This window comes from Balaenoptera ricei, chromosome 4 (assembly GCF_028023285.1).
Source record: "Balaenoptera ricei isolate mBalRic1 chromosome 4, mBalRic1.hap2, whole genome shotgun sequence".
In the NCBI taxonomy this organism is placed as follows: domain Eukaryota; kingdom Metazoa; phylum Chordata; class Mammalia; order Artiodactyla; family Balaenopteridae; genus Balaenoptera; species Balaenoptera ricei.
The window spans coordinates 161,706,165-161,719,483 of NC_082642.1; the positions used below are offsets into that span (position 1 = coordinate 161,706,165).

At 51.8% G+C, this 13,319-nt stretch overlaps 1 protein-coding gene and 1 long non-coding RNA gene across 13 annotated transcripts in view; one reads left to right on the plus strand and one right to left on the minus strand.

Moving 5' to 3' along the window:
- Positions 1 to 760: 760 nt before the first annotated feature.
- LOC132365062 (uncharacterized) lies at positions 761 to 11,519 on the minus strand. Its single transcript, XR_009503042.1, has 3 exons — positions 11,176 to 11,519; positions 10,549 to 10,689; positions 761 to 1,911 (listed from the first exon to the last, which is right to left on the minus strand). It is a non-coding gene; the product is annotated as an uncharacterized LOC132365062 (long non-coding RNA).
- A 405-nt stretch (positions 11,520 to 11,924) lies between these two features.
- DIP2A (disco interacting protein 2 homolog A) overlaps positions 11,925 to 13,319 on the plus strand; it is a 90,479-nt gene continuing 89,084 nt past the window's right edge. For 11 of the 12 annotated variants that reach the window (XR_009503043.1, XM_059921773.1, XM_059921776.1 and 8 more), the window contains exon 1: positions 11,925 to 12,247. Coding sequence is in view for 11 of the 12 variants with exons in the window: in XM_059921773.1 (XP_059777756.1) it covers positions 12,157 to 12,247 (91 nt within the window). In the remaining variant the exon portion in view is untranslated. Of the gene's footprint in view, positions 12,248 to 12,970; positions 13,013 to 13,319 lie in introns of those variants that run through there. The other variant, XM_059921775.1, reaches the window with a different exon arrangement.

The following is a 13,319-nucleotide window of genomic DNA, read 5'->3' on the forward strand; positions in this document are numbered from 1 at the left end:
CCTTTCGTGGAAGAACACAGGTCATACCTGCTGATGAGGGAAATTCTTCTTCACGGTAAAGCACCCAGCTAATTAATATAGAGGGAGCAATACAATTAGAGAACCACCAATTCTGCTCCCAGCGAAATAATCAGTTCACGGTGGGTTCATCAACAAGTCCTAAAACCAAGGCGAAGTTCCACTTTCACAGTGTAGGGGCCTGGGAGTGTCCACTGTGACCCCAGCTCATGGCAGGCCCGGCACGATGCCGTGTGAGATGCACAGTCTCCCCCAGTTTACAGATGGAGGGGCAAGTGACACAGAACGACGAGGAGAGAGACACAAGGGATGTTCTGTAAGTGACTGGCCTGGTTGCATCAAATAGACAACGTTACTCAGAAAACAAGAGTGAGGGGCCTGTTTTACGTCAAAAGAAACTGAGGGGACATAACCAAATGCACGTGCAGAATGTAATTAGCTCCTGCATTGGGGGAAGCAGCTATAAAGTCATTTTGGGGGGTAACGGGGTAAATTTGAGTATGTACTGGATAGCAGGTTTTAGGGGAATTTGTGTTAATTTTCTTAGGTGTGGTCATGGTTATATGAGAGAAGGCTGCTTTTCTTAGGAGCTGTATGCTGAATTTTTTAAGAAAAAGGAGCCGTAACAAATGCAATTTACTTTGAAATGGTTCCGTTAGAAAAAGAGTACACATATATGGATTAAGTAAACATGCAAAATCTTTTAAAAATATTGAATCTAGATTGAATCTAGTTAGCATATGGTTATTTATTTTTTGAAAATTTTCATAATGAAAGATGAAAAAAGTGTCATGACCAAACTGAAGTCTGACCCAGTACGTCTTAATCAACTACAGGACACTGTGTCAGCCCAGGTGGGAGAACATAACCACGCTAGGCTTTCCAGCTAAGGGAATCCAGTACAAGCATTTGATCACTGTGATGATGGAGGAGCCCTTTCCCTGGGGCTGGCGGGTCAGCAGAACGGTTACTGGGACACAGGGGCAGAGCCCCTCCTGCAGGAGCTGACCCCTCAGGGGAGATGCATCCGCATCACTGTGGAAGGGAGAGAGACGCCCATCTTTCTCCTCCTGCCCTCCTGTTCGCCAAACTAGACAGGGGAGCCTGGGACAGTTCCTTGCAGAAGTCGGCACCTTGTGCAGAGCAGACGAATTGATCTGAAAGCACACTGGCAGGTGACCCTTTGGCTACGAAGAATGCGTTCTCACCCACCCATACTTAGTTACCAAAATGCACCTGCCTGATGCGGGGCAAGCATTCTTCCTACCAAGGAAGGCCCACGAGGTATCGTATCTCAGTAATGCAGGCTCTCCAGGTAATGCCGGATTCCTCCCTCAGTGCTGGGTCTGCCCTTTGCTAATCGGTGTAGTTAACACACCCAGCATGTCGTGTAAAGTGGGGGAGGTGAGGAGGAGACGTCCAGAGCAAGCATTAAACAGGGCTGCGCCCCTGTTTCAACGAGTCTTCCTTCTACCATGTAGGCCTGGTTTTCTGGGCCTCACTGTCCTTTCTGAAAGATTTGAGACCTTAACAGTTTTGTTTTTGGAGGACTTCCTTTCCTTCTTTTACAGTTGAACCTGGAAGTACCAAGTACGAGGAGGTGCCCAGTGAAGACGTCAGGTACAGATACAGGTTTTACTGTCCTCGAGTTGTGCCGGCCTCCAGGCTCCCCCTCAGTAATTGGGATCAGTCCCACCAGCCGATGCAGGAACCCCCATCCCTGCTGGTTCAGAGGGGGACCACTGTCACCGGTGGCAGCAGCCTCCCCGCACCCCCGGGACAGCAGAGCCCAGAGTCATAGGATGGAAAGCAAAAATTCCTCCAGGGTTATCTGGCGTAGCAGTAAGAGGGGCACTTCCCATCTTCCGATGGCCCCAGGCTGATGTATTCTGGCTGTGGGAGAAATGGCCATAAGTGGGTCTGCAGTAGGGCAGCCTTCCCACTGTCGGTAGCTGAGCTGCTTCTGGGTTGACGTCAGGGAATCCCATGGTCGTAAGCCTAGTGCTGCACTTTTGCGAGGAGTTTTCTGGTCAGAAGCAGCGATGGTGAGTAATTTGGGCAGTCCCCAGATGGGTTCTGGGCAGGGACAGCAAGTCCATACGCACAACAGGAGTAGACAGGGCACAAGGACAACTCAGAGGGAGAAATTTCATGGGAACCCTAGCCATCTGTTCATGGGGTTTACTTTTGCCTTCCTGACCTGCTTGAGTCTTATCTCATCATTCACCACCTCCTCTCCATCACCACCCGAGTGTCCTACAGTTCAATTCTGACACTACCTGGGGTCAGCACAGAAACTTTACGTTAAGGACTCAGTCCCAGGGGCTTCCCTGGTGGCGCAGTGGTTAAGAATCCGCCTGCCAATGCAGGGGACACGGGTTCAAGCCCTGGTCCGGGAAGATCCCACATGCTGCAGAGCAACTAAGCCCGTGAGCCACAACTACTGAGCCTGCACTCTAGAGCCTGCGAGCCACAACTACTGAGCCCACGAGCCACAACTACTGAAGCCCGCATGCCTAGAGCCCGTGCTCCCCAACAAGAGAAGCCACTGCAATGAGAAGCCCGTGCACCGCAACGAAGAGTAGCCCCCATTTGCCGCAACTAGAGAAAGCCCACGGGCAGCAACAAAGACCCAACTCAGCCAAAAATAAATAAATAAATTAAAAAAAAAAAAAAAAGGACTCAGTCCCAGAAGACAGCCACGTTAGACAGCGGCCATCAGTGGAGCCCCCAGGCTGTCCACACTTCTGCCTGGCCAGCTACAAACTTGTCCTGAGTATCAGAGCTGCAGGTCCTTGTCCAGGTCTCGTGAAACCAACAGCCTACAGCTTCCTCAGTCAGTAGGTGGGAGGAGCACACCCAGACGTGGTCATATCAAAGTCCACACACGCCAAGCCTGGGCCTTTCCTTAGTTGTGGGCAGTGCAAGGTGCAGCTGCTTGTCTTTCAGTTTGGAAGGGAGACCATGATAGTCCACAGACCACTGATTTTTCATGGAATTTAGTTCTCACCATCCAAGGCATCTAGGGTACTTCTTCCTGCTCATTAAGACCAATTACCATGATGTCTTTAATGCATCAAAATGATATTATGATGTCTAAACAAAGACCCTAAGGTAAGGTAGGGAAGTTGTCCCTGCCAGTTGAAATCGAATTCATCATCTAATTGGTATTGAGAAAAAAATGATAAGGGAGCCTAAATGTAAAACCTTTCATGATTGCACCTGGGACAGATGCCATCACTTCTGGACCCATATCAAGAGTTTATCCCAAAGTAGCCAGAGAAGTACAACAAATAATGAAACTGGATGTAAACAGCAGCATTCCATTGAGAACCAGAAACAGTATCGTCTTAGCTTGGGCTGCTATAACGAAGTGCCATAAACTGGGTGGCTTATAACCAACAGAAATGTGTGTCTCACAGGTCTGGAAGCTGGAAGTTCAAGATCCGGGGGCCGGCAGGGTGGGCTTCTCGTGAGGGCCTCTCCTGGGTTGCAGACAGCTGATTATTCCTTGTATCTTTACATGGTGGAGAACACAGAGGGGGAGCAAGCACTTATGTCTCTTTTAAGGGCACTAATCCCATCCGTAAGGGAGGGCTCCGCTCTCACAGACTCATCTGCTTCCCAGAGCTTCTACGTCCCAATGCCATCCCACTGTGGGCAGGATTTCAGCGTAGGAGTTTTGTCCATCACAGGTACACACAGCTGGGCATGAAAAGATCCAGAAGGCGTACATAAATGATGTGGTCGGTAGTCAGACTCATGGTGCTGAATCTTCTGTTTCACTGTCTCAGCCACGTCTGTGGTCTTCTGGGACGTTCCCTATGACCAGTTGGCAGAACAGGAAGAAGCACAAGCTTGTTCTGCAGCTGGATCTGCACAGTGTGCTGGCCTCAGCCAGAAGTAGACAGTTGCCACACACACGCAGCTTATGGGATTTGGAAGAGTTCCAGTTGGCAAACTTCGGATAGTACATTGGTGCTCCATTCCATATGGAAAGAGAGCTGACCTGGATTCCTGATCCATAAGCATTCTTATGGGTAATTGACTGTCCAGCTGGTCAGTACTTGACGGCAGAAAGATTGCAAAGTGGTATCAAGGTCATCTACAGGACGGGTATGTGAGAAGACCTTCCTCCCTCAGGGCACCCACTGCGCAAGTGCAGTCCAGTGGACGGGATGACTTGCTCGTGGGTGTCACTCAGCCTCTCTCCTTAGGTGGCAGGAAAGAGACTTGCACTGGTTCAGCAACAAGACCTCCTCTCACCAAGGCTTCCTGGCTTCTCCCACTTCTCAGTGCCTGAACCGCCAACCGCAGAGGCCAGGGCTGAGACCTTGATGTGGTGAGCTGGTTCCTCCATCACAGAGGACGCAGTGGTTGGTCCCGCCAGGAATAGACACACTCCAGGTGCGACTTTGGCTTCCCTGTCTGCAGCGCATCTGCCAACACCACTCTCTGTGCCCTTGGAGACGTCTTGTTCGTTGCTGTAGCTCTGCATGACACTGCCTCTTAGCAGCAGGCATTATTTTAAAGCGATGAAAGTGCAGGATGAGTTCACACGTAGAATCCACTGGTCTTACCATGCTGGAGGAGGTCTTCGAGAGGACATGACCGCTGGTTGACCTGTGAGCTGGCCCTGGGCCATCAGAGGCTCCCCACCCCCTCCCCATCCTTGGGTTGTGCGTTGCGCTTGCCCTCCCCGCACTGGCAGCTGCCCCAAGGATGCAGCCTTGAGAGAGCAAGGTGGTGTGGAGACCATCTGGAAGGTGTGCATGACTGAACCCAGTCAAGGCCTCTGTATAAGCTTTTAAGATTCTGGTGGTGGGGTGCGGAGATCTATTCGTCTTCTGGCCGCCAGGACAAACCTTGTGAGTTCCCTGCTTATTAAACCTGCTGATCTGGAGTGTCTGTGTCTCTTTGGTCTCTCCTTGCCCTCATGTACAGGGGCCAGTTTATGAACCAACATCGTGTGTCCCATCAGCTGGCTGAAGGCTCTCTATCAGCGCCAGCCTGGAAATCAGTCTTTCAAGTTGGACGCAATGTTGCAAACTGGTGTATGCCTTAAACTAGGAGCACGTGTATCATGTACTTCCCTTACAGCCAGACTGTAGGGGTCTGAAAATCAAGAGGCAGACTCTTCCACTGTGTGCGCAAGTTGGAATCTCTAGTTTCTCAATCGCAGATAAAGGAGTACCGAGCCGCACCCATGTGGGTCACTCAGGTTCTACACATTCTTCCCCGTTGTGTAGGAGTAGCCCTACCCTCTCTATCACCAAGACAGTGACTCCTCCTTTCACCTGCTGGTTCCTAGACGCAGGAACCCAAGGTTCCCAGACATCATCCATAGTTTATAATCCAATGGAACACTTGGTGTGTTCCCCGGGGAGTGTCCCTTTTGGGGACCAGGACCTCTAACCCTGCAGAATCTAAACTTGGGAGGACGGGAAGCACAAAGTTCCCCAGTGGATCGTTGGGGGTGTTGGTTAAGTGGGACCACTCCTGTTTCCACCCCTTGGGCTTCAGATTCAGGTATCTTTCTTGTTGGGAACACAGTGCCATGTATAGGTCTTGAATGGCACCCCATCTTTGCAGAACATTACCTCCAGCTTGGCACTTGAGCTGTCCCTTTAGCTGACTGTCCCCGTGCTCTGTCAGGCAGTAGATCCCGTGGCCATTGCACTCCGTGCTGTGCACTTCCTTTGCCATAAAGTGAATCCCACGTTTGATATGATGCCACATGGGATCCTGTGCCAGAGGAACTACCACTCCATAAGGCCCTGTTGGCTGACACTTGTGGGCAGGAAGTCGAGCCTATATATGGAATATGAATCTATTTCTGTGAAAACAAACTCCTGGCCCTTCCAGGATGGAAGAGTTCCAATACAGCAAACTTGGCTGGTTGACCTTCTCAGTGGAAGGAGCCACATTCAGAGCTCAGCGTTGGTCTCCCGCTGGCAGGTTAGACCTTCAGTGTCAGCTAGTGGTTAGATCAGCTTTGGGCCCACAAGTAGCCTCCAACCTCATTACTTTGGTCCCTCTGTTCTTGTACCCATCATGCCAGTACAGGGGTTGCCAAGTAAGAGATGCTGTCCAGGGTCAACTGGCTGAATCGTTCTGTCTGCTTGGTGGTTTATTACTTTCATGGGTGCTCTCTGGTGGGCATTAATATTTTATACCAAGACCATCCTGCTTGGCGCCTATCCCAGTATGTCTTCCCACATGCTTTCCTTGTCCCCAGTTTTCCAATTGTTTTCCTTCCAAACCCTTAGCCAGTCACACAGGCCATCCAACACTGCCCGTGTGTCCATGTATATTCTCACCTTGGGCCACTCCTTACGCAGAAAAGGGAATGACTAGGAGCTCTGCCCACGGGGAGGGCATATCCTTACCACTGTCTGTCAGGGCCAGCCCTGAGTGAGGCTGTAATGTAGCTGCTGTACACTTTGATTTTGAACTCACATACCAAGCCAACCCATCTGTGAACCAGGCTCAAGATTTTTCCACCTCTGTCAACTTGCTCTGAAGGCTTCCCCATATGGTCATAGATGCGAAGGAACAGAGAGGCTCTGATACAACAGCAGTGGATGCCATGTGGGTCTGGGCCACCTATTTTGCACTCCCTTGTGACCTCTGAACAGTCTGATGCTCAGTCTTGAATGTGCTCCTTCCTTCCACTTGGTGATGGACTGTTTCTGGGCCGAACCGACCTGATGACTTGGTGAGTTTGGCAGAACCCACCTCACAAAGCACTGTTCTGTCTGCGGGGTCACTTGGTGTCCCAAGGTCAGATGTTCCATCTCTGTCAGAGCACAGAAGCACACCAAGATGGTTTTTTTCCCCCAAAAGGCATATATAATTCTCTGCTTCAAGTGGCATCACAGAACCTAGGGTTCCTGCTTTGTGAATCTCCTGCTGAGATGTGCCAGAAACTCCACATTGCATTGTTCCCCACCACCAATACCACCTGCTAGGCCGTATGGCCCAGGCAGCAGAACTGCTTGCACCACAGCCTCGACCTGTGACAGAAACTTTTACTTTTCTGGGCTCTTCTCAAACCTGGAAGTCTTCCAAGTCAACCAGTATTTGGGCCAGAGCAGTATTTATAGGTGTGGAATATGCTGTTTCCAGAACCTGAAGAGGCCCAACAGTGTCTTCCTTTATTAAAAAATGGTTGAAGGTGCATGATGCAATAATTGTCTTTTTCTTTTGGAAGGGATGCCTTAGGGCACCACTGACCACTGGATCCCTAAAAACATTATAAGTGTAGCAGGTCCCTGAATCTTCATACGGTTTATCTACTACTCTCTGGAGCACCTGTATTTTACCAATGTCTCCAGCATCTTTATAATGTTATTGATGTAATGGAACAACGTGATGTTCTTCAGGACGGTGAAGTCTTTGGACTGTGAGAGGGCAAGAGAGGTAACACAGGCTTCAGGCAAAACCGCATCTTTGTTCCACGTGAATGTGAAATGTTTCTGATCCTCTTTTCTGATAGGGACAGAAAAGAACACACTGGATTAGCAGCCAGCTACCACGTCTGACACAGAGACTACTCTCGGGGCTGCTACTGAGTTGAGTTTGCAGGCTACTCTCATCCTTCAGGATCCTTCTGATTTCTGCAGGGATCATGCTGGTGAAGTAAAGGTTTTGGGGACCACCATGCTGTATCCTTTAGATCCTTAAAAGTGGCACCCATCTCTGCCATCCCTCCCACCCCCAGATGTGATGCTGTTTTATGATCCTGATAGGAATAGATCAGTTTTAGAGGTTTCCACTTGGCTTTTCCTATTGTGATAGCTCTAACCCTACAGCTCAGGGACCCAAAATGAGAGTAATGTTAATTGCCAAGTACGTCAATGCCAATTATTCACTTTGGGACAGGGAAATGACCACCAAGCAGGTTCACAGACCCAGTGGACCTACTGTAAGCTGGACCTTGGGCAGGACTCCATTAATGATCTGGGCACCACATGAGCCACTCTGACAGGGGATCTGTGATGATCCAGGGGTCTAGATGTCGAAGTCAGTTCAGACCTTGTGTCCATCAATCTTCAAAACGTTTGGCTAGCCACTTTTCCCTGGGTGTAGTTATCAAAGGAAAGGCCTTTGGGATTCATTTCTGTGTATACTTGTGGTATATTGCAGGGTCCTTCTTGGTATTTGGCCACCTCTTCAGTTCCATGTCTGAAAACTGGCTCAGGTCCAGAAACTGGCTGTGGGATCCTGATTTTTTATATTGGGCAACCAGCTTGATTTTCCTAGTCATCCATCCTTGACTTTTTTCTGCTGGTTGTGCCTTCAACTGCCCATCTGTTTTGCCTGTAGGGATGCTGTGTTTTATGAAGCATTTCTGTGGCTCTCTGCAGGTCAGGCTCCCTTGGCTGCCACGCACACCTCGCTGGCCATTGTAATTTGCGATACTCGGACTTCTGTCAGTTCCGTGCTGCTTCCTGGCCTCTTCTGTTTTAGGATCCTATTGTCCCCAGTGCCGTTCTGGAGCAGCCTTTCCTACTGTCAGCTCTCACCTAAACGGTGAGCCACCATTGACTAGTGACATCAGTACCCCTTTCATCAGTCTGTTTCTTTGGACTTTTGTAAAAATTTGCTATTTGTGCCTTTATGTGGAATATAATCATCTGGTGGGTCTCAGGAAGCACAGAGTATTTAAATTTCAGCACAACCACATCCCTGACCCTTGTACTCCTTTCCATCAGTCCGCTGTAGCAATTGTCATTTCAACTTTGCTTACTGTGGGCCATAGCTTTTTCTACGTGTAGTGTTTTTTTTTTCTTTTTTTGTTTTTTGTTTTTATTAATTAATTAATTTATTTATTTTTGGCTGTGTTGGGTCTTCGTTTCTGTGTGAGGGCTTTCTCTAGTTGCGGCAAGTGGGGGCCACTCTTCATTGCGGTGCACGGGCCTCTCACTATCGCGGCCTCTCTTGTTGCGGAGCACAGGCTCCAGACGCGCAGGCTCAGTAGTTGTGGCTCACGGGCCTAGTCGCTCCGCGGCATGTGGGATCTTCCCAGACCAGGGCTCGAACCCGTGTCCCCTGCATTAGCAGGCAGATTCTCAACCACTGCGCCACCAGGGAAGCCCTACGTGTAGTGTTTTTAAAATATATCTGCAAATTCTGAAATTTCTCTCTTTGAAAGGAGTCTGATGCCTCTCCCCTGAATATAGGTGAGGTTTACTAACAGCTAGGGAGTGGCAGAAGTGATGGTATATGACTCCTGAGGCTAGTTCACAAAAAGGCCATGGCTTTCCTTTGTCTTTGGACAACTGCCCTTGGAATCCAGCCATTACATTGTGGGGAAGCCTAGACCACAGGGAGTGGCCATGTGTGGGTATGCTGACACCCCCAATCCAGGCTCCTGCATCAACTGTCAGACATGTGAGTAAATGAACCTTCAGATCATTCCAACCCCTGGCCTTCAGGCTGCTCCAGCTGAGGCCCCAGATGCTGTCGAACAGAGACAAGCCATCTCCACTATCCCCTGACCCACAGTAACCTGAAGAGATAATAAATGACTCTTGTTTCAAGCCACCCAGTGTGTAGTAATTTGTTATATAGCAATAAATACAGCATCATTTTAGGAGCATCCTTTCAGGGAGTTTGCTACCAGTCTTTGCCTGGGCGTTAAATCCCGTATCTTAGAAGATTGCTCGTAATAGTCTTCTACCCCATTTTACGCTCCAGTTCTCTCCTGATTTCTGCAGGGGTCATGCTGGTGAATTAGACAAGGATGCTGGGGACCACCACTCACCAAGCACACTTATAATCCAGCCCCACACAAACTTGCCTAGCTCCTGGCAGTTGGCTGGTTCTCACAACCTGTAACGGGTTGAACTGCGTCCCTGCAAAAGTTGTTGAAGTCCTAATCCCCCGGCACCCGTGAAGGTAACCTTATTTGGAAATAGGGTCTTTACAGATAATCAAATTAAGATGAATTAATTAGGGTAGGTCCTAATCCAGTGACTGGTGTCCTTAAAAATGGGATTTGGACACAAACAGACACACATAGGGAGAAAGGCATGTGAACATGAAAGCAGAGATGGGCATGATGCATCTACAAGCCAGGTAGCACCAAAGATTGCCAGCAAACCACCAGAAGCTAGCAGACAGGGATGGACGATCCTTCCTTCACAGCCCTGTAACCTTGTTCTGACTTCCAGCCCCCAGAGCTGTGAGATAAATTTCTGTTAAGCCACCCAGTCTGTGGTACTTTGTTACTGCAGCCCTAGCAAACTAATATGTTCTTTTGAGGGGGAGGGGGCTATAGTCCACCTGAATTATGCTAAGAAATAACCATAATTATATGCCTAGTGCCCAACAGGTTGGTGGGGAAAGGTGCGCCACATGGGCAGGCTGCAGAGGTTCAAGGCAGTCTTGGGGGTGGGGAGTGGTCAAAAGCTTTGAGGGCATCTACCCAGACATGAGATCTCTTTGACATGTGTCATGGGCCCAGATTTTCCCAACCAGGGCCCCAAACTTAGCATAACAGAACTGCCTTGACTGGGTGTTTACCATCTTTGAGATGTTAATTCTTGAGCCTGGCCCTTGTCTGTATTGTCTCAATGCAGGAGATGAGGCTTCTTTTGCAGGCACCCGAAGAGACTCCATGGCTTTCAATGGTCTGTTGGTAGCCATCCACTGTCCATTATTTCTCTTAAGGGCATCAGTAGTGTTAAGGAATAGCTACCCAATTCCACTACCCTTCCTTATGGCTAATATTTCCATCGTACGTAAAAGGCTTCTAGGGTATTCATTTCACTTCTCTGGTTCACTCTTCTACACGGGTGGAAGGTTAACAATCAGATCACTTTGTGCCAGGGGCTCTGAGTGTTCCACCCACAAGTGGTGAGTGAGTCACCCCACCTTATCACCTGCCATCTAAACCCCAGGTGCCAACTGTTGCAGGATGGTTTCTCCAGAAGCAGATGGTGAGAGAGAGTTTGGGGTACAAGTTTATATGGCATCAACACCTGTGAAAGGAAGGGGAAAGAGACAGGGTTGAGCCCAGGAAGGAGAGGGCCATGCAGGCCCAGCTAAGCTGTAGGCAGCCTGCCGTGCTCTGGAGCGAGCACTGCTTCTCAGAGGCCTTCTGTGCTGGGCCCAATGGCCAGGCCGGCTCAGTCACCTCAAGAAGGATACGACCTAGGAAGGTGGCCCTCTGCGGACAGGGCCGGGTATTCGCGTCCACTACAGTCCACCGTCGCACCTGGCAGATACGCTTCCCGCCGACACTGGGGAACAGCTCCCTCGGGATTCTCGGGGTGCGTGCGTGTTCGGGGGGGCGTGGTGTCTCAGTTCAGCTCCACCAGCCCCCAGGCTAACACACGTGTCACAGCGCGTCTACGAAGGACGCGTCCAAAGGTGCCCAGGGTGTCCAGCTCACTCCCGAGAGTCGTGAAAAGCCCCACGCATGAGGCCCACGCGTGCTGGGGAGAAAGCGTGTGGACGCCCCCCGCCCGCCCCAGCGCAAGCCCAGCGCACCCCGCAGCCTCGTCCGCGCGGACACCAGACCAGGGCCTGCGGGGTCGCCGTGGACCGACGCCCGCCTGAGGCCCGCGACCCCAATACCGGGGGTGAGGGGCGTCTCGTGCCCGCAACCACAACGCTGAGGTGACCGCGCTGAGAGGCGAGCCCGCGTTCCTGCCTGTCTACGATCCAAGCCCTCGGCGCAGAGCCTCTCGGGAGTGACGCTCTCCCCGCTCTCCCAATGGGAGCCCAGAGCGGCCTCGCCGCGGCCTCGCGGCCAATGGGAGCGAGCCTCTGGTGTTGCTGGGCGGGCCCGGCCGCCCAACTGGCAGGCGACTCGCCGCGCTCTCCCTCTCGCCCTTCCCGCCGCGCACGCGCGCTCCGTACAGGGCCGGCTGGGCGCTCGGGGGCGCGCGGGGCGGTGGCGGCGCTGGAGGAGCCGTCCGTGCTCGTGCCCGCGCCTCTGTGGAACCGCCGGGGCCGCGCCCCTGCCCGCCGCCTGCGATCCCCACGGGCCGATGCGGGTCGCCGGGCAGAGGGGAGCGACGTAGCCGCTGCCAGTGCCGCCGCCTCGGCTCGGCCCGGCCCGACCCCGACCCAGACCCCGACCCCGCCCGGCGCGAGCCGGACGACCGGCCGTCCTTCGGCGGGGCCATGGCCGAGCGCGGGTGCCCGCTGGAGGCGGTGCCGTTACCCGCCGAGGTGCGGGAGAGCCTGGCCGAGCTGGAGCTGGAGCTGTCGGAAGGTGAGCGTCCCGGCGCCCGGGTCCCCCGCCCGGCACTCCTCCCAGACCCCCGCCCGACCCTCCGCGGGCCCGGGACCCCCGCCCGGCCCTCACACCCGAACCCCGACCCCCGTCCGGCTTCCGGCGCCCGGCGGGTGGCCGCGCTTTGGGTGGTTTGGCCTAAGGCGCGGGAACCTGGACGGGGATGACCGTTCGGTCCGAGCGGGCTGTCCCAGCCGAGGGCCGCGGGTCAGCGCCCTGGCAGCCGCGCCGGCTGCAGCCCCGCGTACCTCGGTTTCCTCCTCCGAGACGGGGTGGTCGCAGCACCTGCCTCTAGGGGCCCGTATGAGCCTAATGCCTTAGCAGGTGCGAAGCACTGAACACTTCGAACGAGGTTGTTAGCCCCTTTTAGGGAACTTTTAAAAATTAAAAAAGCATATTCAATAAGTGGTTGTTTGTTTAAGGTAGACTGAGTGATTAGGCCTCCGAGGCGTGGTGGCGTTACCCCTCCGTCTGTTACCCCAAGGCTCGTGTCCTCAACTCCGCGTGGCTGTCGGCGCACAGAGTTAGCGCTTGTCCGGGATCAGGGAGGCCTCGTAGCCCTTGAAGAGAAGCAACTAAATGCTTAACTGTTCTTGACACTTAAATGCGTTTTCAGCTGTCAGCAGCCATTTTCTCCATAGTCTGAACCCAGTTCAAGTTCCGCTCCGGTTGGGGTAGTGACTTGTTACCACTGTCTAATAAATATGCACCGGACTGGACTGACTGCTCACCAGCCTTCGGGAGGTAGGTTCCGTCGTTCTCTTTGTTTTACAGATAATACAGCATATACATGCAACCGCTTTGAATTCAACATCCAAATTTTTAAACGTTCTGTGACGTGTGGCATTTTTTTTTTTAAATGGAAGTGCAATTGGAAAACGGTGGATTTGAGACTTCTTGGTGATTAGCTGCTCCTGGAAAATCTGAAAAGCTCAGATTAGGGATGGTTCTGACAGTAACTGCTGTCCTGAGTTTGTTATAGTTCTTCATCGAGGGAAAAATCATGTAGATGCCGTTTAGATTTTACACAAGTTCAAATATGTTTTTGCAC